Source organism: Heloderma suspectum, chromosome 1, assembly GCF_057233095.1.
Source record: "Heloderma suspectum isolate Gila_16-S chromosome 1, 16-S_ref, whole genome shotgun sequence".
Taxonomy (NCBI): domain Eukaryota; kingdom Metazoa; phylum Chordata; class Lepidosauria; order Squamata; family Helodermatidae; genus Heloderma; species Heloderma suspectum.
The window spans coordinates 178637545-178665059 of record NC_139458.1 but is presented as its reverse complement, the minus strand read 5'-3'; the positions used below and the strand labels follow the sequence as shown (position 1 = coordinate 178665059).

Here is a 27515-nt window from a genome sequence, read left to right as displayed (position 1 = left end):
TTAAATATTGCCAACTATTTGTGGTGAAGGGGCGAAGGTAGTGGAGAATGATTAAAGAACAGCCAGAGCAGGTAGCCAAATACGTGTGAAATTATTTAGTTGAATTACTTCTTAGAAAGCAGTGGGATAGAATATGGTCTACACCCTTTTTCTTATATCTTCACAAGTAAAGGGCTATGACTTTTTTTTTTTTTTTTAATGAAAGCTGAACATTCAGGGAAGGGCCTGTAATATCCCTGAGGAGCCCAGCCCCCCACTGGGGCCCTGTAGCTATAGCCCTGCTTTAGGGATAGGGTGGCCACTCATGCATCACCCCAAAGGAGGACAAAATAGGATACAGGTTCGCATAAAAATTACATATCCTAATTTAGATGAATAGATGGAAATGTAGAAAGAATTACTATAATACAAGTAGAATTACGGTACATGTCAATATACTGGGGAAGACTGAGACCAGGTGACCTGTATACCTGATCAGTGTACTATCAAGGTGCTAACTGTTGATAGGCTACTTGAAGGTCCTTGCTTTTCCCCCTTCTTATGGTGTTTTGTCTTTAAACTGAAGTTGGACTGGGCAGCCCTTCAAATACAGGACCTTCTTCTATAAAGTGAGATACCTGGCCACTCTATGTTAGGTAAGTGGGAGGGGTAATAGGTGGCATAGGGGGGTCCCACTGATTCAGGAGGGACGTCATGGGCCTGACCCCAAGCCCAAGATCTCCATCAGAAAATGACACTCTGCACACAATTCATAGCTGACGAAAGGGCCCATGGAGCCTCCCCTGTGTTGATGGGACCCTTTGCCTACTGTTTCCCCTTTTTCCTTTCACAAGGCAACACTGTTTTGGCTTGGGAAAGGAGAGGACTATCAGGGAAGGAAGCCCAGTGGCCAAATCCAGCTTTTTTTCAGCATTCATATTGATTGGAAGGACCCTACTGAAATATTTGAAAAGCCCAGTTTATTTTCAAGACAAGCCTGGATGGGTTTGTACATCCCTAAATGTAAGAACCTTTGGCTTGCTAAGTTTCTGGCAGTTAACTTTGCTGCTCCCTGCAACATCTGTGCTGTAGACGGCAAATGCTGCATAAAGTTTTACAAATGATTTTCATTAATTTCAGCCTTTGCCAGAGTTGCCTCGGATTCCAGGCTTGGTTCTCTCTGGAAGTACGTTTTCAGACTGTCTCATGGTGGTGCAGTTTCTGCGCAACTTTGGTAAAGTTCTTGGCTTTGACGTGAACCTGGATGTCCCGAGTTTAAGTGTTCTCCAAGAGGGGCTGTTAAATATGGGAGATAGTATGGGAGAGGTACAAGACTTGCTTGTGAGGCTGCTCTCGGCTGCGATTTGTGATCCAGGACTAATAACAGGATACAAGGTAATGAACACTTTCATAGTATCTTTGGTAGTACACAAATAATCAATTCATAGTGCACAAACCGTGTTCCAGTTCTCACAAAGACAAGGCTGTACCACTCCAGACGGGCTCTCTCCGAATGGAATGCTCTTCAGAATAAAATAAAACAAACATCCCGGTACATGAATAACTAGTGTGTTGGATAGGCTAGAACCCCTGGCACCTAATTTTCTATATGTAGGGATTATTTTTGTATGCTTATATGGAGGAATATTCAGTCAGAGGAACCCCGCCCCTTCTGACTGTATCCTGAAGTTTTGCAGTTGGGCGGTACTAGCTGTATGTGAAAGCTAGTCCGGTGTTAGTCTGTAATACCAGTGCATCTTTAAACAACAGCACATCATTTGGCAACCAAAGTAGTCTAAAGGGTAGCATCCAATGCCGCCCTTGCACAGGCGGCACAGGCTGGCAGCCTCAGTGGCGGTGGTGCACACACAGCCCCTACTGCTGGCGGCCATGATGTCACGCTTCCAGGGGAAGCACCACAACAAGCAGAAAGGCTCATGTCCAGAAGGGGTAGGTCATGCCCCTTCCATAAACGAGCATTTCCGGTTGTTGCGGCGCTTCCCCTGGAAGTGCTACATCATGGCCATCAGCGGTAGGGGCTGCGCAGCGCTACGGGTGTGCCTGGGCTGCCCGTGCAAGAGCAGCATTGGATTCTACCCAAAGAAATAAATTCCTATCCGACTGGAACAGATGAGACCTTCAACAAAACGTTGCAGTGTGGGATGCTGCTTTTCAGTCCCAGCTAACAAGCCATGCCTTCTTCCAGGATATCGCATTCTGTGCCCACTACATCCTTGTTTTTCATCCCCTTGTCTAACAGCCAGCACTCTGTGGCCACTGGGCAGTTTTGGGGTTCTCCCCTTAGCAACATTTTTCTAAAGGGTTGGCTTTTTTTTGTACTTTTGTAAATCTTGGAGTTCTCCAGGCCTGCTGATAACTCCCTCTTGTGCATGGATGGTGCTGTTTGGGCTATATTCAAACTGGTTCATGGAGAATTGAGATTGCAGTTAGGATGTATGATTACTTTTTATGCCTTTATACAATTATCTTTCTTACCTTCTTCATGGCTGGTAATTTGCTAAATTGTTGTGGGTAAACCTCTGTTAGGTAGTGGACCCTGAGTAAACATGCAAGTAAAAAAGTAATCATATATGATTTTGGTTAGATGTGGCACTGGGAACAAGAAATTGGAGAGGGTTTGAATTGGTATGCCAGATAGAGTTGGCCGTTTTTAAATTTTTATTTTTTTGCAGAAAGTGACCAAGAAATTAGCTAAATTATATCAATAAATTCACTCTGAGACCAGCTCAGCAGTTTCTGAGCAGATGTCCTGGGCACAGAATGCCTACTATAGACTGCCTTCCCCAACCTGGCGCTCTTCAGATGTGTTGGACTACAACTCCCATCATCCCAGCCACCCTAGCCAAAGGCCATGCTGGCTAGGGGTGATGAAGGTTGTAATTCAACACATTTGGAGGGCACCAGGTTGGGAAAGTCTGGACTAAGACATCGCCACGGATCTCCAGCACCCTGCACTCTATGCTCCCTGCTCCTGTTCCCAGCCTGTTGGTTGATTTTCTACAGAGCATACAGCTAGAACAACCTACACAGTTAGATTTCTGTAATTCATGGAAGCTTGGGGCCTCACATGTTATCAGATTAGAGATTACTGTTTTATTAGACAACCTTGTATTAACCATTAAAGGCCATTTCTGCTTTCATCGCTGGATTTCAGGGGTGAGTACAATCTAGCTTTCCAAGCCTATTCATCTTTTTTTTTTGGTCAGACATTGCTTTACAAGTTTGTCTCTACTCACTGAACTGATTTCATGTTTATAGGTTTTAACTGCAATCAAGAGGCATCTAAGTGCATACTCCAAAATGTTTCGGACACTTTTCCTCCTAGCACCTGCCCCACCTAAACTGTTTTTTAAATTGTCTTGTGTGTGTCTGTGTGTGTTTAAATCAGTTTAGAGGTTTTGCAGGTGAGTTGCTTAGAAGGAACCCCCATACACAAACTTTCTTTTCAACAGTTCTTGAGCCAAGCCTCAAAACTGGAATGAAATTATAAACCACTTGGGAAGGAGCTTTTGATCAAAAGGTGGCCTATACATTTCACTATAAATAAATAAATAAATTTAAAAACTAGTTTGTGAGAGTAACTATCCAGAGGAGACAAACTGGCAAAAAATAAATCCAGGTGTGTCAGTGGAAGGTGGTGCCTCTGGCTTGTGGCATAGCATTTTTTTTATTTTTGTCACCAAATAACAAAAATATGTTACATTTATGCTATCCCTCTTAAAATGTTTTGTGTACAGTTATTTATGAGTGAACTTTTCTCCCCAGGCCAAAACAATTCTTGGGGATCATTTGCTGAATGTTGGCATCAATAGAGACAACGTGTCTGAAATCCTGCAGATTTTTATGGAAGGCCATTGTGGGCAAACTGAACTTACAGAAAGCTTGAAAACCAAAGCTTTCCAGGCACACACACCAGCTCAAAAAGCATCAGTGCTGGCCTTCCTTGTAAATGAGTTAGCATGTAGCAAAAGTGTTATAAGGTAATAATTCTTCAATTCTTTGTGCATGTTGTGCATCTTACATTTGTTTCTGAGGAGGCTGATAATAAAATAATAATTAAAGATCAGGAATAACTTTCCTAAGTTGTATGTATCAGTTCCAACCTTGGAACGTTCTGTAGCAGCCTGCTGGGTGTCATCTGTAACCAGTAATTCTCAAAGGAGTTTTGCCTAACAAAGCAGTGTGAGGTGGTCAAGGTTGTCTACCACCGTGATACTTTTGACTAACCAACCATGTTGTTTATTCATAATTCACTAGCAAATGGATCCAGCAAAACTTTCAAGCAGACTTACACAGCTGTTAGAGCTGGACACATTGTGCTCTCCCCATCTGACAGAACCCATGCCCATTAGCACCCCTAGGCATGGCTCCTGCCATTGTGCGTCCCTGCAGTCCCCTGAGGAAGGGATCTGTACACTCCATTCTCCTGAGGAGAAGGCTGCCCCCCAGCAGGAGGGAGGGGGCAGGAGTATAACTCTGTCCCTCAGCCTACTAACCTCCCCTGGCTTCAAACTATATCTACTTAGGGATGGATGGGCTCACCCCAGTCCGCTTCATGCGCTGCTTGCCAGACCCCCACCCCTGTTTGCTGTGCCTCATGAGCCACTGGATGGTCTGCGAGCGCCAGGTGAGACGTGTGCGGCCACCTGTTCCCTCAGCGAGCCGCCATTTTGTGTAAAAATGGCAGCTCATTCTTTTATGTCAAGGGTCTTTTACACAAATGGCAGCCATAATGTAGCCATTTATGCAACATTACAGGCATAAATGGTCTCTTAGTATGAATGCCAAGTTTCAGGTATCTGGATTTCATGGTTGATGGATGGACAGACAGACAGACTGACAGACATCCTCTTTTATTATTATAGACAAGTTTTTATTTGTGGCAGTTATATGAGCATAGAGAAATATTCTTCCAGACATTAAAAAAATAGTTTTAAAGATAACATTATACAATGAATTATTTCAATAATTAAGAATGGGTTTTTTCTACTTTAACAGTGAAATAGATAAGAACATAGATTATATGTCAAATTTAAGGAGAGATAAGTGGATGGTTGAAGGCAAACTTCGGAAGTAAGTGATATTTCTTTTAATTATTCCAGTATTTTGCTTTTATTTAATTGGTTATATAGGCTGATTCCAAACAGAAATCATGCTATGTAAAAAGAAAAGAAAAGTCATAACTCCCTTTATTAAGATGGGAAATTAATTGTAGAAAGCCCGTAGCTTATCTTTCACAGTCCGCTAAAGACACATGAAGTTAAATGGATTAGGCGGACGAAAAATGGAAAGAAAGTCATTTTGTATTCTTTGAAAGAAATAAGACCATTTCTCATTTGAAGATTTCTGGAGCTGTCAAATTGTTATTGGCATTAGTAGAAACTGATGGAAACTATCGTACTGATTTACCTTTATTCTGAAAGAGGATTTACAGGGCCAGATTGTTATGCTCTAATCACCTTTAAAAACTTGCAAATTCCTTAGCTAACTAATTAAAGATACCTCAGATTTTGCTGTATAAGCTAAGTATTTCCTGTGGCACATCTCGGGAATAATTCAGTTACTGAGGTAATCTTATCTGTTTGCTACTGCGCAAACTGTCAAGTTTTGAAGGATGAGAATTTTATGCCCCCTAAAAAAGAAGTCCATTGTACAAAACAAAATTCCATACAGCAAGTATAATAGCTCCATCTACCATAGAATGTTAAGTTGAGATAACTGTGAATCACAGGAGGGATGCATAGATATGTGGTATGCATAGCCAGGCTCAATTTCCTTCTTCCCAGTCGTTTTTCTTTCTTGTCTAGCAAAGCAAGGAGTTCTTGGCTTCTAGTACTTGTGTTTCTAATCCTATTTCTTCCTCCCCACTCCCTTCCCCTTAATGCATCTCAGAAGAAAGAAGGAAGAAGTAAAGGAGAGAGTTAGAAGAAGTAAAAAGAGACTTAAAAGAAATTACAGGAAGAAAAAGATTTTAACTGTGAACTTCTGATAATGTTATTGGCTCCTAATTCATGCAGGGTTCATGGTTGTATCTGTGGGGCACTTCCACTTATTAACTCCCATATAGAACCATGCTCTATAACTCCATCATTCTGTCCATGGGCAAATGAAAGTTTGAGGCTGCCCAGCAGTCCCTTATGGGAAGATGCTTGCTGCCTCTCACCTGATGGGCAATTCAGTGTTCTCTTTCCTGTCCTTTCAGCAAATGTAAGTACTAGATTTGTGGAGGGTGGGGTGGGAGGTCATGGTCCTTTTTCCCCTCTTTGGCTCTCCTTTCAAAAAGTTGGCAAGCAACCCTACATAAACAGGAGTCCTTTTCCTTTCTAAATCTTTTCTTCTTGGTTACTTCCACCCTCAGCTTTCCCCACCCCACCCCACTTGTGTCTGATAATTTGGTTATTTCCTTCTCCATTCATTCATAAATATCATATGGATAAGCTGAGGACTAATGTCCTGTAAACTACAGATATTTGTTTTAATCTCATGGTCATCAGCTTTAAAATTCTCACTTAGCATCTGTTGAAGACTTGCAGAGCAGTTGGACGGTGAAGTATTTTCATTGATCAGTCTTAAAACAGCACTCCCGTTCTGTTTTATTTGGATCCTAGGTACTGTAGTGCTCCTTTGGACCTTTATGTTACTTTACATCCTTCATCCGTAGCTTTGGCAGAAGAGAAAGGTTTTGTTTCAGTATTAAGTTTTGGGTCTCAAGTAAAGAACAATATATACATATTTGCCTCTTTGCCATGAGGCAAAACCTGTCTATTCATAGCTCTATTCAAAGAAATTCTAGTCTAATTAGAAGACTAGAATTACTCGTATTGGACTTTCCTTTACAGGGGGGTTCCCTAAGCTGCCATGTCATGATCTCTTGTGTGCGAAATATTTATTACATTTTTATCCTCACCTTCTTCCAACGAGATTAGGACAGTGTACATGGTTCTTCCCCAACATCTTTATCTCAACAACAGTCCTGTGAGGTAGGTTAGCTGAGAGATCATGACCAACCCAAGGTCATCCACTGAGTGACACTGCCTGAGCAGGAATTTCAATCCTGTTCTTCTGGTCAATGTCTAACACTATATTCTTTACACTATTAGATGCCTCGATTTTAGTTGGAAGGTGAGCTTCACGCGTGTCCCTCTTTTAATGGGGTTATGAAGGAACTCCAAACCTGTTCAGAGTGAAGGAACCCCAGATCTATTCTGTTCAAAGTGATAATGAGCTAGAATAAACAGATTAAAAGGAGACATTGTGTGTGATTCTTTAAAATGGCTGTTATCTTTATTATGACCGCTGTAAAACTGCTTCTTGTGAAAGACATAACAAATTCATATTCCTCAAGCTCAGTCTGGCTACTTTGCTGTTGCTCCTGTGATTTCATCCAGTATAGAATGATTTGGGGGGACTGTGTATTAGGTATCTTCAGTTCTATCATTGGGGTTTAAGAAGGGCAACAAACATCACAATAAATATCATACTTAGTTGAAATAACTGCATTCTTCCAGAATTGTTTTTCTGGTTACCTCTTGTAGTTCAGTGTATAGACAAATTAAATTCTATAGAACTTATTTAGCCACAGAAATTTCTATACAGAGAATTTCTAGAATTTGAGAAAATACACCAAAACTATATGGTACTTAGTGCCAAGCAGTCAGTGATTGTTAATGGGAGTTTGTGTCTGTATCACGTATATTCTTGAAAATATCTCTTTTTATTCCTAGCATTTTGAGTTGCATGTTGGTCTGTTTACTCATCTGTATTTTTCCCAATGTGAAAAAAAAGTCACTCAGGGCACAGGAAATTTTCCAGATTAGAGATTAGATTACCTCCTAATAACAGTTAATTTTTCTTGCATATTTTCATCAAGGTAACTGCCTAATCCTAAAACTTTTTATGCCAGCCTGTAATATTTATAATGGGATGTTCCAACAGCTATGTCAGAGCAAGACCACAAAATGCTATGTTAACCAGTTTTGCAATGACCAGTAACTGTGTTGCAAATTTAGAGCTGAGGCACCTATATCACTTTGTTTCCTAATAGTTTAAAGAATTTTAAACCTTAAGCAGTTTTATTCCATTATGTCCTTGGTCAAGCAAGGGGCCCTTGACTGCCTGCCAGTTAGAGTCTTTCAAAAACGTCCATCTTTTGGACTGGAAGGACAGAGGTGCAGTTAATGTATTGCGAATAGCTAGGAATACAAGGTCATCCCTTCCTTCCTTCCTTCCTTCCTTCCTTCCTTCCTCTCTCTCTCTCTCTCTCTCTCTCTCTCTCTCTCTTTCTCTCCATTCTAGTCAACCTCAAATCTGGTTCCTTGTTTAATCACAGGCTTTTTTTCCAGGCTGCTTTTTAAGAAGCCAGCTACACTGCATCATATCCACTTGCTGTATGGAATACTGTTTTGTAGGATGGGAGAAGAAGAGACTGCAAAATTACATGGCAGCATTGGTTTATCGTAATTTATCTACTTTTGCCGTCCTGATTAGTACTCTTCCTCCTTCCCTTTCTTTCTTGTAAAATCCTTGCCTTTTCCAAACATACATTTCCATATCTCTTCAAATTCTGTTAAATGCTAGAATGTTAAAAGAGGGTATTCAGCCTGGCTATTGAAATACCTCCTAGGCTGCTTCAGTATATTTGTCTGCTGGATTCCTGGTAGCTAGAGCTGTAACATCTGCTGTATGGAATCTTGTTTTGTAGGGTAAGAGATGAGGAAGGGCTACTACAACTGTACTTACTGGTATGTAAGTTTCTTTTGTTTCATAAAAATGAAACTAAGGCCTCTGCTGCCCAGAGTGCTACAAGATTCAGCTCCTACATAATGCTTAATAAAATATCACATAAAGTAGAAAACAGATTTGTATTTAGATAATCCATGATCAAGTGTCAAGCTTATTGTCACCTGTGTTCATTGATTTTCTAATGTTTCGAACATAAAGCGTGGACAGTGGACTTTTAAATGTGCATGAAAAAAATAGATTACAGACATTTAAAAAGTGACTAAAAGAGGAACACAGCTAAAGGCATATAGGACTAGCAATGGAAATGTTCTCTTATCCTGGAGTGTTTTACACAGCACTTTAGTATATTCATTAAAATTCACACCACAACTAGAATATTTGGTAAAAGACTAAATACATTTTGAAGAGCTAGAAGCTTTCTGTATCCTGAGTATTCATAGCAAAAAGAAATATTTATCTCAGATAGAATTATGTCAGTGAACTACTTTTCTCACATGCCAAGTCAATAGTAACAAACATCAAAGTAACAAAAAATTGCTAAATAACAGGAGCAGAAGCAAATTATATACTCTCAGTGAAGTGTGGAGGAGCTCTGTATATGTTGTAGCGACATTCAGTAATTCCACTTGTCTACCATGTATTTAAAGGCTTAGAATCATTCATGCTAAGAAAACAGGCAAAAGAGATGTTACGGGAGGAGGTGATATAGGAGAAGAACAGCATTCACTAGGTACGCCCACGCCAGGCCGGAAAAGGAGACGGAAGGGAGGAGACAGTGATTATGATGACGACGATGACGATTATAGTGATGAGCAAGCAGATGAAGAGGATGAGGATGAGGATGAGAAAGATGACAAAAAGGGAAAGAAAGCAGATATTTGTGAAGATGAGGTGAGGAATTCTAATAAATACTAAACGATCAGTCCACGTGTTTAGATTTACAAACTAGAATCATAATCCTGTGAAGTATTTCTGACCTGGGGCCAAGGTACAAAAAGCTGCTTATCATGAGGGGTTTGTGCTGGATTTCTAAAAACTTTTTTAGGAGCTGCTTTTGAAACTTCCCTCTGTTTCAAAAGCAGTTTGCTAGGCTGCTGTTTAGTGGGGCTGGGGGGAGAATGTGAAGCCCCCTTGGCCCCCTTGAGCTAATCTCATGGTTCTTTAAATCCTGGCTTATATTTTCTAGTTTATGTTTTCATCAAGGAAAATTGAAAAAACTATAAACTCTAATCAATCTTTCAAAAAAGATAATTCAATATCAGTTGTATGTAGTGTTCATTGTATCAAATTTATCTTGTGAAGTTGCTTTATGGTTTCACATGAATGTTGAAATAAAATTCTAAACTCTCCCCCAAAACGGATTGATTAGCCTAACAGATTCTATTATTGATCATGAGAAGAACACTTAAAATGAATTTTCAAGGAGCATGAAATTTTTTACATCATTTAAGTTATATTTTAGAAGGTCTTCCATCCTTGAGGAGCAGCCCTCAGATATATGCCAAAGAGTGGAGTCTAAAACTATCGAACATCATAAAGGGACTGTTTAAGGATATATAACTAAGTTTGATCACAGCATTTTGCAACAGCTGAGAGAATACTGGACTGTGGACATTGTGATAAGCAAAGCAGCACAGGGAGGGATTTGTTAGAGGCACTAATGGCGCATGTCAGTGGCCTCTGCTGTTGAGACTCAGATCTAGTTCAGGTGCTTCAATTGCCATATGCATCAAAGTTCTCCTCTGTATTGAAATTCTGGGAAAGGGAGTAGAGTCTGTTTGATTGTAGGCTTTAGCATTCCATTCACCAGTTCAGCAGAGGCAAAAAAGGGAGGAGGGGACCGGGGACTGGCTAAGAAGCCTCCTATCTGAAAGGCTTATTAGCCAGGAGTTAGCCATACAACTGCTATGGCAGCTTCTTTTCCACACCTACCTTGGCATACGGCTAGACAGCAGTCATAACATTGAGTCTTGGAGGAATACAACTAGGGATGGGAGTGTTTTTCAAGCTTGCCTATATTCTCCGAAAACCACTTTGAAGCTTGTTCTGGCTTGCTCCAGGTTTCATTTTCAACCTGTTTTTTGGCTTATTCGAATGGGAAAAGTGCACATTTCTGTGCATATTTTTCAAAAGTGCACACTTTCCCCCCATTGACTAAAGTGTATTTTAGAGTGCTTATTTAAAAGAAATACACATTTTTCTAACTTGATCGCAAATTCAGGGATTTGCAAGCATTTCTCAAAAGAAGCACTCCTGCTTGCATTTGGGATTGCAAACAGGACATATTTGCTTGATTTGGGAACAGAAACTAAATCCTCATACATCTCTAAATACAACCAAGCCTTGTACAGTTACTGCAGGCCAGTGAGGATAGAGGTCACTGGTCTTCCATGTAGCATTGGCAGAGTTCTGTTACTTCAGCTGGTGTACTTATGCCTGGCTGTGGGAGACTGAGTTTGTGCAGCTGCTGCAGAGAGCAAAGACTCAGATTTGAGGATCACATCCCATGACACATACATGTCTTTTGTGACGCCTTAGTAATTTTTAAGGCGTACCCCATGAAGCTCTGACGTTATGTGAGTAGATTATAGGAACGCAATTAGTATACGGAGAATAATGCAGTGCTGCATTTTGTTTATTGGTGGTAGGATGATGGGGACCAGACAGCAAGTGTCGAGGAGCTAGAGAAACAGATTGACAAACTGACTAAGGTAAGCTGCGCCATAAATTAAAATTGTGCTCCTTTTATTTAGGTACCTGTAATGTAGATAGCAGGCAGTTATTTTTTCAGTGTACTTAAATAGGCCCTTAGTATTCAGTCAAATTCATTGACTTTTCTGGATGGGCCAAGCTAGCACCAGCCTTTCAGTGAAACCAAAGGAAGAAACAAAAGAGCACCAGTCTGGATGAGAAGTGGGGGAAGAGGAGGGAAGCTAGCGTCTCTTTTACTTTTACAGGTCAAACATGCTTAAGGCAAGCTCTTGGCCTAACTTAATTTAAACCTGTGAGAAACAATGGGAGTGCAGCAATGCAAGTCTGCATCCAGATGGCACTTTCCTCCATAGCTGATTGTGTGGTTTCGTGATAAACCAGACATATGCAAAGAGCGCTACAAAAAATGGTTGCACAGCACCACTCTGTAATCTGTTTTTTGGATTGTGTGACACTGCTGATGCCCTATGTATGAACCGGTGGGGATCAGCTCAGTCCTTGTGTGACTTGAGGTTCTTGGGTGTGATGAACTACTGTGCCTGACACTTCTGGAGGTAGCCTTGGTTACACACATCTTTAATGTGTAAGTCAGTCGCCAGGATCAAAAGAACTGTGAAAATAGTTTTGTGAGTCCAAGAGGGCTTTGGGCTGGTTTTTCTCCAATAGCAGACCCCATGCCACATAGCAAACTGTTTTTGAAACTGTGAGTTTTGAAATCTGAACAGTAACGTCTGCAGTAAACTAACATTGGTAGAATACAATAATGTAACTTAGATCAGGATGTGGCTGACTATGTGGAATTTCTGTTTAATACCTCCTGCCCCTGGCCCCAAATGCTTGGTCTGCACCAACACACATCCTCAAGTCTAATGCACATCCAACCCAAGCAAGGCACACTGTGCTGAACCTTGACTCCAGCCCATCTATGCCTCGGATGGGTGATTGTCCCCTGCCAGCTGTTCCTCCAAAGATGAATAATTTGTTTCCATCTCAGTCTTGCTTCAGCTGAGGTAGGAGCATGACAGAATCATGACAGTAAAAGAGTTCAGGCAAGGGTTGATTCCCCCCCCCCCCCTTGTATTTGAGCACTAGTTTTGTCTACAGCTAAATCCTGAGCATAATTTTCTCTCAAAGCCAGTTGAAATATTTCATTAATTTCACAACAGGAGCTACAATATCGTATATTGGGTTGGCTAGTTTTATCACTATACACACACACACATACACACACCATTTGCTGTGTTGTATAATTGATAAGATTTCATCTGCTGTCATGCGATGAAAACCATTGATCCTTTTGTTCTCTGGAAATTGGTAGCAAAATACAGAAGGCAGCCTTGTGGAATGCGTGTTTCAACCTGGTTCACATCTTCTGAATGTGATAACCAATTTGACTCTCGGGAAGGGAGAATCAAGGCATCGTTTTTGATCTAGCCAAAACTTCTGGAAAGTCATGATTTGTTGAATTGTCAACTGTCCTTCCTTCCTTCCTTCCTTCCTTCCTACCTACCTACCTACCTACCTACCTTTATTTATTTATTTATTTATTTATTTATTTATTACATTTCTGTATTGCCCAACAGCTGAAGCTCTCTGTGGCTATCCTTTAGCTTAAGACTGCAGGGGAAAAATTATAACAACAGCAATGCATTTTTTTAAAACCCCAACAGCAACAGAACCAGTACAGAAGAAAGTTATTTGAAGCTTCTCACTCTTTGCGTTCAATGATGTTTGGCCAGGATCGTTACAGACGTCGATATTGGATTCTGCCCCAATGTGGGGGCATTTTTGTTGAAGGCATGGAAAGTGGAGAAGGTAATGAGGTAGTCCTAGGAATGACTGAATGATTTGTAGAGTCTGCATGTTTTTTTCCTATCAAGATTTCCCTCAGTAATGTGCTGACAAGAACCTTAGAGCATTTCTGCACAAGGATTTTATTGTGAGCTTTTGATTGGTCACTCACGTTTTTTTACGGGTCCTTTACATGACATTGTCAACTTCCAGGGCTGTCCATTCTGCTCTGGCAATTATAGCAGCTTAATTCTCTCTGGGGAAAATGTGATAAGGGACTTCAAAGCACAATAACTTTCTGGTGAATTCTGGAGTTGTGCTATATTGCAGCACCATCTAGTGGCTGTAAAATGAAACATATAGAACTTAACCAGAGAAAAAAAATTGGATGAAACCACATGAAAAGGAGCTGAGCTTAATCCCACAAGAAATCCGGAAGTAGAAGCCCCTGTAAGGATGTGGGATTTTAGCCTGGTGTAGAAATGCTCTTAGTCATGGACCCACCTCCAACCATTGATGCTGCTATGAAGAAAGATCGCTAATGTTAAACTTGCAGTTGGAATAATTATTTTTAGAGACCTCTGTGGGTTGCAGAGTGAAGCATTTTTTTCTCACAGTTAAATAGCTGTAGATATTACATTGGTGTGGTGACTCCTGCAGGTGTACTGCTTGAAACAGCAGGCTGGGGCACTTGTGAGTGTATCTGCTTGTAGATACCCATCCTGATCTGTTGTGTTCAAGTTCACGGTGCTATGTTTTGAGTGTGATCTCCGGGCAGACACCACGAAGAACATTGTGGGGGAAGAGAACACTGCATTAATGAGATGTTTGCATCTCAGCAGCTACACACAGCGGTGGAACCCCCAATAAGGGACAACAATTGGAATATGGTGTGGGTCTGCCCCTGGAAAAGCAGTAAATACACGGCACACAAATTAAGCTTTTCTTCCCCATGGATCTATGCCTTTCACAGATTACCATCTGAACTCTGTACTCCTAATGTCCAAATAGAATATCACCAAAAAGATTGAACTCTTTAGAAACTGCTGAGAAGAAGGCACAAAAATTAGTATTCTTTTCTCCCTCTCTTGAAATTAATTCAGATTTTGCCAAAAGTGCAGACATCCTTGCAGGTCATAGACCATACACACTGACTTCCACTTATCTACAATTATGCAGTTGCACTTAGTCTCCCTGTTGTTTTTCTGTTCTCTTTCCTGCGACTCTCCCTTTTCTTTTGCTCTTTGTAAATTCTTATTAATGCTTGCTGACATATGCTAAAGGGCTAGAGGAAGAAAAATGTGGGAATCAAGGAGGGAGGAATTTCCCCTTCTAAAAAAAATAGATCCTTTGTCTTTAAACAGAGGACTAATATGGTTTCTGACATCGTGTATGTCAAAATATTTAAATATGAACACCCCAGTCCAGAGAAGGATATCTGTACATGTATAATGGTATAAATGTGACACCAGTCTGGATGTTGTCCATCCATGCAAGTTGCATGCATTCGGATGCCATTCTGGTGCAATTCGTCATGCAATTTAGTGTGACTAGAGCTGGATTAGGGTGTTAATCTACACTGTTCTGATTGTTCCCAATGATCTTAGATAAAAAGTGAAAGTAGAAAATACTTGATATCAAAAACTGATAGTACACACATTTTAATAATATTAGAGTCTAAATTATAATAGTGCAATGCCTAATTTTAAGGTACTTCACAAGTAATAATAATACTAATTAGTATCATCAATGCTAATTAGACTTTTTTTGAAAGGAACAGGAAACATGATTAGTGAAACATGATTTTTGTGTGTGTTCCTTTTAAAGTTTTTCCTGTAAGTCTGGAAGGAGCAGAAATAAGAAGGCTGACAGGAGAATAGGATTTTTTAAAAATAGTTGTGGGATTCTGCACCTAGCCAGCAAAAACACCACTCTCTTTTCTAAAGCACTTCTGTTGGGGTATATCTCAATCTGTATTAAGTGATTTTGGGGAAGTCAATCATGTAGCTTTATTTTTCTGCTGGTCATATTGAAATACATTGAAATGGGAAAATGTGCTTCTTTCCCCTGACGATGGAACCACTGTGATTTGGTATAATATTTGGACATGTGGTTGCATGAGCACCACAGGCATCTATTTGTTCGATGGTGCCTATGATAAGGCATTCTCAACAGTTGTGTGAGTCCCCATCACATGCACTGAAACACACATTATCCTACCTTTTAAAAAAAGAAGCGAGGGAGGCACCACTACAACTGCTTCATCTCCATCCATCCTTGCATCATATATGGACTGGGCATTGCACATTTGCCTCTAAATTAGGAGTTGTAAGACTATTCCACAAAAGCAAAAATGTAGTATTGGTATGGGTTGAATTGATCATCCACAAGAGTCTTAGAGCTGTTTCAGACATTACACAGAATAAGGTGGCAAACTCAGATGGGAGGATTCTGGATTAGACAACTTCAAACTACAAGGAGTTGGGTGTGTCATATATTTTAATGCTCTGCCACATTAAAACAACAAGAACAACACTCCATGTAGTAAAGAAAGGTTTAGCATAGCCTTTTTTCTGATGTTCTAGTTTAATACATGTAGAGAGGTGTTTTTATTTTGTTTCTAATGCAGAGGGGCATTTAAAAATGCTTTCCCCATATAAAGACTGAATGACTCCATTCCAGAGTTCTGCCACTTTGGTCTGTCACCTCATTCTGTGTAACATGCAGAACATGTTACATGGTTACATGATTGAAACATGGTTTCAATCCAAACCTGAACATGTTACTAGGAAGCAAGTCGCAATACATTTTCTTAAGCAGACCCCCACATATATGTTTATAGCCCACTTTTGTTTCTTACATCTGGTTTTAAAATAGATTAAAACAATCTACTGCATTAAGCCAAACTATAGACATTTCTTTCTGTTTTAAAACTATTTTGTAAATGATGAATACATTTTTTCAGAGGAGTATGTGGAGGTAGTTGACAACATTGTTCTATTTATGACATATAATTACAGAAAGGGTGGCAATTAAATAAGTAACCGTGTTTCTGTATCTGTAGGTCTGGAAGAAATTGCAAAAGAAAAAGAGAAGCTGAAAAAGGCCAAAAGCATTCATATCAAAGAAGAAATGTTTGAGACCTCAGAAGAAAAAATAAGTTGTTTAAATGCAAGTCAATGTAATCAGAAAGAAGATCTGAAAGAGAAGGACAGCACAAATTTGTTCCTGCAAAAACCTGGCTCTTTTTCAAAGTTAAGCAAACTGTTGGAGGTAGCAAAAATGCCTCCTGACTCTGACATTCTAGCCCCCAAAACCAATGGCAGTGCAGCAAATGGGTGCTCCTTATCCTATCAAAATAGCTCTAAAACTTCACTCTGCAGCCACCAGGTCTCTGTATCACAAAACAGTGGTGAAAAGTCAGATCCAAATAATCTCTTTAATCCTGTTGCAACTGGGCCAGGGAAATTTTACAGTTCTCCATTAATTTCAAATGACCAGCTGTTAAAGACTCTTACAGAAAAGAGCAGGCAGTGGTTCAGCCTTTTACCCAGAACTCCTTGTGATGACACATCAGTTACCCATATAGATTCACCAGCTGCTGTGGCTGCGTCACTGACTTCTCATTCTCCATCCAAGTCACCTTCACCTGTCCCATCTCCACTTATTGGTTCAGCCTCTTCACCAAGTCCAATGGGATTAAGTCCATTTGCATTGTCACCCCTTCAGGTAAGCATTAAATTATAGTTCAAAGTGTTCATCCTTGTACTCTTCATATAGGCAAAATGGCATTTTCTTTCCTTTGAAATATTGAGATGAAGAACTGTAAGTTAAGATGTAGACAACTATTGAGGTTCAGCAGTGGAGGCTCCTCCTAGGGCTAAATCGGACTCCACATCCCCCCCCCCAAAGAAGACAAAATAAAATGCATTTAAAGATTTAATTGCATTAAATTAATCAGTTCAATATTTCTGTGTGACCTAGGCTAAGTCACTGACTCATTAATCCTGGTTTTCTTTTGGTTGTCAAGTCCTCTCTCCTGTCTAAGTCTCTAGTTTCAAGCTGGATTCAGGCCTCTCTGAGTCTGTCAGGGCAAGCGGGAGGGGCCTGCAGGCCAGAGCATGCAGTCTTCTCAAATACAGGGAGGGGCAAATTACTGATTTAATTGCTGGGCCCTTCTTCTCAGGGAATTATCAAAGCTTTCAGCTAAGGCTGCCAGTAGTTGTAAGGCAATTTTCATCCATTTACATAAATCCAGTGAGCGTTGAGTAGGGCCAGCCCCTCGGATACCTCTTGGATCCCACAGTCAATTGGCTGACTTTTCTCAATTGCGCTCATTTCACATGCCAGCAAGGTGATGCTCAAAATCCTACAAACTAGGCTTCAGCAGTATGTGAACCGAGAACTACTGGAAGTACAAGCTGGGTTTCGAAGAGGCAGAGAAACTAGAGATCAAATCGCCAACATTCGCTGGATAATGGAGAAAGCAAGAGAATTTCATAAAAAGTCTATTTCTTCATTGACTACCCTAAAGCCTTTGATTGTGTGAATCACAACAAACTGTGGCAAATTCTTAAAGAGATGGGAGTACCAGACCACCTTACCTGTCTCCTGAGAAACCTGTACAAGGGTCAAGAAGCAACAGTAAGAACCAGACATGGAACAACCGATTGGTTCAAAATTGGGAAAGGAGTATGACAAGGCTGTATATTGTCGCCCTGCTTATTTAACTTATATGCAGAGTACATCATGAGAAACGCCGGGTTGAATGAATCACAGGTCAGAATTAAGATTGCCGGGAGAATTATCAACAGCCTCAGATACGCAGACGATACCACCCTAATGGCAGAAAGTGAAGAGGATCTAAAGAGCCTCTTGTTGAGGGTGAAAGTGGAGAGTGCAAAAGCTGGTTTGAAACTCAACATTAAAAAAACGAAGATCATGGCATCCGGCCCCATCACTTCCTGGCATATAGAAGGGGAAGAAATGGAAGCAGTGACAGATTTTATTTTCTTGGGCTCCAAGATCACCGCAGACGGTGACTGTAGCCATGAAATTAAAAGACGCTTGCTCCTTGGGAGGAAAGCTATGGCAAACCTAGACAGCAGAGTAAAAAGCAGAGACATCACCTTGCCGACAAAGGTTCATCTAATCAACGCTATGGTTTTCCCAGTAGTAACGTATGGCTGTGAGAGCTGGACTATAAAGAAGGCTGAGTGTTGAAGAATTGATGCTTTCAAACTGTGGTGCTGGAGAAGACACTTACGAGTCCCCTGGACTGCAAGGAGGTCAAATCAGTCAGTCCTAAAGGAAATCAACCCTGACTGCTCATTGGAAGGACAGATACTGAAGCTGAAGCTCAAATATTTTGGCCACCTAATGTGAAGAGAAAACTCCCTGGAAAAGACCCTGATGCTGGGAAAGATCGAAGGCAAAAGGAGAAGGGGACTGCAGAGGATGAGATGGCTAGATAGCATCACCGATGCAATGAATATGAACTTGAGCACACTCCGAGAGAGAGCGGAGGACAGGAAGGTCTGGCGTGCTGTGGTCCATGGGGTCACGAAGAGTCGGACACGACTTAACGACTGAACAACAACATATAGGAACCAAATGCCATATTAGGAAAAAAGGCACAATTCAAAGAGTAGATTCCTCTCTCCCATTGCAAGATGCCTGGTTCCTTTAACAGACCCAGTTGGTGTACAAAGATAGGCCTGGACTAGTAGGCTTTTATGTTCAAATTTGTATCCCCTTGTCCCCTCCCTCCCTTCAAGGAATTATATTTAAATTTGTGACCCTTTCCTCGAAGGAGCTCCAAGTGGTAGCCATGTCATTCTCTCAACCTTATTTTATCCTCAAAAACCTTGTGGTTAAAGTGTGAGATAGTTAGCGGTGCAAGGTCACCCAGGGATCTAGCTACATGGCTATGTAGGTCTCTGAAGTGTTTAATATTATTTCTTGATAGGTTTTTTCTTAAAGTATGAATGTTTGTAAAAGTATAAAGTCGTGCAGTTCTGCTAGGGTTGCCACCCCTCCAGGATTGGCCTGGAGTGTCCAAGAATCAGCATTAAGCTCCAGGAGTTTGCTGAAAGCAATCCTGGAGATTCCAGCAGTTTGGCATTGTGTAAAATATTTGGGCCAGCAGAGAGAAATCTCCAGGGATAGCTTCCATCAAAGTTGGGAACCCTATGTACTGGGGTCCTGGGAGGGTTGTGCTCTGTATTGTTGCCTTACACAGTCCCCAATATGGAAATTGACTGTGCTGATACTGAAAGGCTTTGAGCATGAGCAGAGTACACAGTAGAAATGTGTCTGTATGTTATATTTGTTTTGTAGGAGAGGCTTCATCTTTAGGAAATATAAAAATTGGTATTCAGTTTGGAGTTTGGAGAATAAATATAGTATTTATAAAATTATAAATTAGTATAAATATATATAATTATAAATTACTATTTGTAATTTATTTATGCAATAAGTATTTTAGAAGTACTTCCTTGGTATAATTTCATTCACCATGATAAAAGTACTTTAACATAGGTTCCTTGTGGAAATGGATTAAAGTGATAATCAGGTTGGCTACTAATGCAGACACTAGCTTTGAATATTTTATGTAAGGGGGCATCCCTCCTTCATCTTTGTTATTTAACAATCCCAAAGGTATCTTATAGCCTGTCCTCAGGGTGCCTAACTTTATTTACAAAAATGTAAATAAACAAGGGATGAGTATCGAATCTAGTATGATAATGAGGCAAAAAGCGAGTCATTTGCTAGAGGAGTGGCCGATTAATGATTTTGAAAAATACATTACGGGGGAAATGCCAGTGAAGGGCTTTTGTTTGGCATACAGTGTTTATCCCAGGGTTTCTCGGACTGTGGGTTGGGACCCACCAGTGGGTCTCACCTGACGTTCAGGTGGGTCTCAGTGCTGCAGTCTGCCCAGTGCCTCTTTGCTTGACAGCCCTGTGCCATGGCTGCACCACACACATTGCATATGCCAGTGGGAATTGGTTAGAGAGCAAGGGTATTTTTAATAATAATATTTTTAATGGGAATAAAGAGCAATGGCATAAGAGAGGGAAGCTGTTATAGGAGGAAGTGAATGTAAAAGCAGCAGGAGGAGGAATGAAAGAAACTGGCTGTTGGGGATAGGGTACTAGTTAAGTGTGGAAGGTAAAGGGGAGAAGAAATGATAGGAAATGGGTAAGAAGGCTTTGAGAGGCCTGTGGGGGGAGGAAAAAACCCAATATAAAATAAACAGTTTTCTCTACTTCAAGCAGTAGTCCCTAACCTTTTGGGGTTGGTGGACACATTTGGAATTTTGACAGTGTCATAGGCACTCTCGTAAAATGGCTGCCATGGAGGGGCTTGCTCATTAATAAAATGGCTGCCATTGGGGGCATGGCCGGTCACAAAACACTCATATCCCAGAAGGCAAACTGATGAGACTAATAGGAAAGTAACTGGCCTAAGATCCGAAGTACAAGGCAGAGATGGTGGGTCTGACTTCCAAAATTAAAAACAAAAAAAAAATTGAACCCAAATAATGTTTTTGAACCAAATAAAGGGAAGCACTTTGCTTTGCAGCATGTCAATCTCCCAGTTAAAAGATTTAAAATAATCTTGAGAAACAAAATCAAAACCAGGAGAGGCAGGTGGGTGCCAAGAGAAGTGTCCATGAGTACATCCAGACGTAGAGCATTTGGATCAGCAAATTCTTTCTGAAATGAGGAGGCTGAGTAATAATACTTCCAGAGCCAATGACTGTATTTAACTTGAGGAAAGCTGAATTATTGAACTCCCTGCTACAAGGAAATAGCTGTGGCAAAGAATTTAGCCATTTTCAAGGAGGGATTAGATATCAATATAAAATGATATCAGTAACTGCCAGCTGATTATGCCAAACTCCACCTCCATCTGTCACCATTTTATGACTGGCTCTCTTTGTGGCCCTTGGTCATTTTCAGCTCTCCCAAGCGGACTCTGGGGTAAAAAGTTAAGAGAACCCCTGGTTTATGCAAAAGTGTGCGTACACACAAAAAAACCAGTACATGTGTGTTGTGCACATGCATTACTACAACTGTCGTAGTCAAGGACGCTATGCACAAGCAAAAGGGAGAAATTGGCCCCACCAACTACAAACCTCACCAGCCGCCACTCATATAGCTTGGCATATAGACAATGGAGCATTCAATTGCCACGCCGGCAGCAGTGTTCCCTCAGTGAAGTCCCACTCATGAGACACTCCAGCATTGGAAGAGGTAGGAAGCAATTTTCACTGATTCCCCCTCCCCCCCGAAGCCCCTTGCACCCAAATATCTGGTCCAGAGGGATCCTCTAGAACAGGGTGAGGGTAGCAGGGGGGCTGCAGAGGGGAGGGGGAATTAGTGAAAATTGTCTCCCCCTTCTCTCCATCCAGTGGAAGCCTCTACTGGATCAGAGTCTCTTCCACAGATGGAAAGCACTCTTCCATTCGCAGAGCATTACTTAGGATCCAAGCCATTATGTATTACTTTGACAGGATTGTAATTTTCTTGCCTGATTGATCCATGCACAATTTACTGCAGGTGGTTTTCCCTCCAAGGCCAGTAGGGGCAGACTATGTCCAAAATTGACAACCATCCTTGCTCTCAGGCTTTTTGGAGCAATAAAAGCCTATCTTGCCTTGTCTCATTTCACCCTCTGGGGTGTCTTAACCATCAAGGACAACTTGAATGGCAAAAGTCGCCTCCCAGCTCTTCCACCAGCAGAATCAGTCTAGATCCAAGCCCACCATTTTATTTTTAGCATCTATTATATATGGTTTTATGGATATTATGGTAACATTTCCAGTGACTGATTTAAAAAACAAACATTTTTAATGCTTCCATTTTCCATTCAAATGTTGGATGATTTTTTTTAGTCGCAGTCACCTTCTCTTTTTTAAGGCAGTCTTCCCCAATGTGTTGCTCTCCAGATGTTTTGGACTATGACTTCCGTCAGGCCCAGCCAGTGTGGCCAATGGTCAGGAATTATGAGAGTTGTGGTGCAAAGTTTCTGGAGGACCCCAGGTTGGGGAAGGCTGCTTTAAGATAGTTGCTAATCAAGTCTTTCTGTACATGTATATCATACTTAGTACAAAAGCGTCCTGTTCCTGGTTTCGGTTTTCCATATGCAGCTGCTGTAGTAGAATTAATGGTTATATTTTTCAAAATGTTTTTGGCATAGCAGATGAAGTCAGGATTGCCTGTAATGGGTCTTCAGTTCTGTGGATGGCCTACTGGAGTTATTACTTCAAACCTTCCATTTTCACCTCCATTGCCTAGTATGGGGTCAGGAATGGGATTGTCAGAAGGAAATGGCAATTCATTTTTGACACCCAGTGTTCCAAAAAGTAAAAATGAATCACCAGTGCCACAAGTTGAGAAACAAGCTCCTATACCTTCTACTGTGGTTGAAGTAGCCAAGCCAGTTGATTATCCTAGTCCAAAGCCTATCCCAGAGGGTAAGTACCATATATGTCCATGTTTAAAAACTAAAACAAAAAAACATTTCTTAATTTAAAATTCTAGCTGCCAGCTCCTCTGATTTGGATTTAATGAGCAGGATGTTCTAAAAGTCTATCCTGAGGAGAACCGCTCATGTATCCTGAAACTTATGTATGTGTGTGTTTGTTTCCTTCTGTCAAAGTGGCAGGCCACTGTTAAGTTAAAAAAAGCGCTTATCGGACTATGGAGAAAAGACTCCATGAGCCTGTTCAGATGTCACTCTAAGCCATGATGGCTAGGAGTTTCAAGCTAACCATGGTGGCTTAGCGTGTCATCTGATCGGGTGGTCAGACCCAACCATGCACAAACCACACTCACAACTACCTGCTGTAAGATGGTTAGCGCTAACCATGGCTTACTGTGACGTCTGAACAGGCCCCAGTGGTTAACAGAGCGCTTCCATAGAGCTCCATGGCAAGAGTGGCTGAAAACAGCCATTACAGGAGAAGGACTGCTCGTGGCTGTTGGCGGCCATTTTCCTCTTTCTTTATGATTCCGTTACAGAAATAAGCAAAAAAATAAAACGTTGGAAAATTGTGCAAAAATTGCCGTATGTCGTTAAAACGCACATTATCCCCATGTATCGCTAAAACATGCATTTGCACATATGTGCATGTGCTAAAAATCGCAATAAATCGCTTTACTGTCTGTAAAGGGTGGGGGGAATGTCAAATGTATTGCTCTCTGTCAACAGCTAGATTTAAATTTAATGTGTTTGTTTATTTGTCATTGTAATTAAAACAAATTAGAAAGCAATCCTTTGGCCCCTAGACAGAGTCTGGGGGGGCATATGATACTTCAGCCCCCAAAGGTTGGAGACAGTGCTCCAACCTTGGACCCAGGAGTCCGAGCTCCCCACCCCCTCCCCCTTGCAGCTGGCACGAAAAGAACCATGCTGGCTGCTTCTCCAGGGTTGCAAAGGTAACTGCAGAGAGGACAGAAAGAGGATGTCCCTGTGGGCCAGGAGTGGAGGGGACTGGGGAAGCGGGGATGTGAGCTATCCCCAGCCTCCTTCTCTCCCTCTCCCCAACACCTCAGCTAGACAGGCAAAAACACACATCTAGCTGAAATGCAGAGTGGGGGTAGCGTGGAGGTGAAGATAGCCTCTGCTGCTCCTCCCACTCTGCGTTGGATGGCCATAAGCCTCCCAGGTTGGAGGCTTACAGCCATCTGCATAGGATTGCACCCTTAATTAATTTAAGATACAACAGAAAAAAGCGCTTGTCTCTTTGGCAGTAGAAATGCCTTCTAGAAAAGCAAGACGCAAAGCCTCAGCTTGCACCTACAGCTCTCGCCTGTGCTCATGTAGTCATATCTTTGGGTCTAGGCCAAGGAGTTTATTGTTGTAAGAATATATATTATATTCCAAGTATTCGTAAAAAAAAATATCCTTGTTTTGATTCAGAAATGCAGTTTGGCTGGTGGAGAATTATTGACCCAGAGGACCTAAAAGCTTTGCTTAAAGTGTTACATCTCAGGGGAATTAGAGAAAAGGCCTTACAGAAGCAAATACAAAAACATATGGATTATATTACTCTAGCCTGCCTCAAGAATAAAGATGGTATGTAACTGAAACAAAAACACACACTTGTACTGTAATGGCATAATGATAATTAGATATTTGCCATTTTTCAAGATTTCCCTCTGTGAGCAAAGCTGACATGTAACTGGTGTTTTCGTTCAGGTAAGTCTTTAATAACTGATGGTTTATCAACTTCTTTTCTTTAATAAAAATACATTGAATTATTTAAACAAGAAAAAATAAATGCACACATTTTATATATGAACTAATCAAAAGCCTGTTCAGATTCATTGGAGCTTCTTAAATGATAAACGGATTGTTGCTATCCTTCATGAAGTGACAGAGACTGTAATCCTGGTTTTTGTTAGTCCAAGCTCATTGGCCTCAATGTAATGTGGATTTCACCAAAGGAAGAGAATTCCTGAGTTTGCAAACTTAATTAGGCTGGAAGTTGTACTAAAAGCAACCCAATCTGATTCTCAAATGCAGCTGCAATTATTGAAGTAAATGAAAACGATGAGAACCAGGTAACACGGGATATTGTGGAGAACTGGTCCATAGAAGAGCAAGCCATGGATATGGATATTGCTATTCTTCAGCAGGTGGAGGACTTAGAAAGAAGAGTGGCATCAGCTAGTTTGCAAATCAAGGTAAAACCTGTCTTCAGTAATGTCATTGCGGAAGTGATAATTCAGTGCTGTTAAGCGCAGCTCTTTTACAGCTAAGGATAAGTGCTTTCTCAGTAATGTCTCACTGGAAAAAAAATCCAATATAGTTTCATTAGGTTGATATCAACTAGACTGAAATGTTTCATCTTTTTTATGTTTCATATATAAAGTGGGCAGCAGACATGGCATTACTTTATTCTATGATTAAACTTTCAAAGAAGGAATATGAGCCAGAATCTGAAGAATGATGTAACTGGTTCCATGAGTCAAACTGAGGCCTTAACTAGACATTATGGGGTACACAGGGCCTGCAGTGACCTGTAAGTTCCTGCAGTCCTTTAGTAAAAGAAACATGATATGTCATCAACACATTAAGTGTTTCCCTGGCCCACACTCCAGTTCATTGGCTTACATTTGCAGGAGGCAGAGAAACACTCTACTAAACACTGGGGAGATCTGGGGGTCAGTGGCAGACCTCTGTCCCCATAATGTCTAGTTAAGGGGGATTTGGGATTGTGCTTCTGACACACCACTCCTTGTATATGACAAAGCGCTTTCACAAGGAAGACAGATTTTTAGCAGCAATTTACCATATGTCTTGGTCTTCCATTTTCAAAAATAGTCAAAACTTCTACTGACTGAGAGCAAGCTCTTAGGTATACCTGCGGTGCTCTTCAGGCTCCAGTCATGCTCACTAACAGGCCTGATAATCAACAAATTACTTGTGATTTAATTATACAAGTCCTGTGTTGTTTTCTGACATTTTTAATTGCTTGGGGAAAGCAAGTGTATATTTTATGCTGTGTTGGCACATTTATTAGTTTTGTATTGTTATTTTTATTGTAATTTTATTTGTAGTAGTATTATTACTGTAAAATGCTTAGAGAAATTTAATACATAAACAGTGAACAAGTATACTTTAAAGTACAATGATTCCTTCCCTCATTCAACTAACAAGAGGTACGATACGAAGGCATCAACTGTCACAAATAATTTATGTGAGTAAACCTGGCCACTGTGGGTTACCCAAGATGACTGCAGACTTAAGAGATATGTGACAAAATTATGAAACTGGGGCTTGGTTTGAGTATATTCTTTCCATGCCTTGACTGGCTCTTTGGTGTGAGTTAAGGTCCACCTTGCATGAAAGATCCGTCTCTGTTGATTGCTTTCTTTTTTCCAAAAAGGTATAAGAATGTGTTGCTGTAAAATACTGTTCTTAAAATTAATAATCCTTGTTATCCAAGTTGTACAGGAAAGAAAGGCTAAGAAGCTCTTTGCCCAGAATTTTTCAGAACTTCTGGAAACAGACACACAGTTTAGGGGATAATCAAACAAACAGTGCATTGTCCATACTTGGGTGGTTACAGTAGCAAACAAACATGTGCAAACCTTTCTATTAAAATGTAGGGTTGGATGTGCCCTGAGCCAGCGTCGGAAAGGGAAGACCTGGTATATTATGAACATAAGTCAATTACTAAATTGCACAAGAAGCGTGATGGTGATTGTGCTGGTGGAGAAGAAGGCAGTAGCAGTACTCTAGAACGGAAGAGTGACAACCCTCTAGATATAGCTGTAACCAGACTTGCTGACTTGGAGCGGAACATAGAGCGAAGGTATCTGAAGAGCCCCTTAAGTACCACCATTCAGATCAAACTGGATAATGTGGGCACAGTTACTGTCCCTGCTCCTGCACCATCCGTTAGTGGTGATGGTGACGGGTAGGTTATTGAGATTAACTTGAAAAATTATTGTGCTTCTTTGCTAATTGGAGCCTATTTTCTATTGTGTGTTTATCTATGTATCTTCTTGTATGTCTCTGATCCGCACGGATCGCGTTATTATGCATGGTGCTTTGTAAAGACACCCCCCCCCCCCGTTACGTATGTTAATCCTGCAAAGTTACCTTACATTTAACTGGTTGTGACTAAGCTTTGAGGCACGTAGCCACAGTCTGTGCACTACATCAAATTTAGTTGCTTAAGCCTTATCACCCTTACTGGCTGCGTACGTCTTTGTCATTGCTTGGCTTTCAGTGTGACAATGATTGTTCCACGTTCAGAAACTGATGAAAATGGATGTGACCTGCTTAATTTCTCTATATTTCAATGCAGAATGGAAGAGGATATTGCTCCAGGGCTAAGGGTATGGAGAAGGGCATTGTCAGAAGCTCGCAGTGCTGCACAGGTAGCTCTGTGCATTCAGCAGTTACAGAAATCAATAGCATGGGAAAAATCTATTATGAAAGTTGTAAGTGTTGTGAACTGATTTTTATGTATCCTCTTTTCCTCTTTTCCAGATACCTCAGTTGATAGTGTATCTTTCATTGCTGCTTATGAAATTTACAAAAGTTAAATTGCACTTTTTACATCGACTGGCATAAATTTTGAAGCAACTGTGCTCTCTTGTAGCCAAATTCAGCATTCTGAACTTTCTTGTGACCAATAGCCCTTCTACTGGCCTATTTGGAATATAGTCGTTTTTAAAACTAGAATGGGCATTTCTGTGCCTCTGTCTGGGAGAGGTCTCTGTGTTAATGAAAAATGACGCCTT

At 40.8% G+C, this 27515-nt stretch overlaps 1 protein-coding gene across 1 annotated transcript in view; it reads left to right on the top strand.

The window, feature by feature from the left end:
• The window catches only part of BAZ2B (bromodomain adjacent to zinc finger domain 2B), a 144268-nt gene that overhangs the window by 103206 nt on the left and 13547 nt on the right, over positions 1-27515 (top strand). The window contains exons 22-33 of the mRNA XM_084811337.1: positions 1120-1374; positions 3766-3980; positions 4999-5073; positions 9390-9633; positions 11391-11453; positions 13125-13269; positions 16310-16974; positions 22453-22729; positions 24178-24333; positions 24784-24944; positions 26373-26683; positions 27077-27212. Coding sequence (XP_084667463.1) covers positions 1120-1374; positions 3766-3980; positions 4999-5073; positions 9390-9633; positions 11391-11453; positions 13125-13269; positions 16310-16974; positions 22453-22729; positions 24178-24333; positions 24784-24944; positions 26373-26683; positions 27077-27212 — 2703 coding nt within the window. The remainder of the gene's footprint in view (positions 1-1119; positions 1375-3765; positions 3981-4998; positions 5074-9389; positions 9634-11390; positions 11454-13124; positions 13270-16309; positions 16975-22452; positions 22730-24177; positions 24334-24783; positions 24945-26372; positions 26684-27076; positions 27213-27515) is intronic.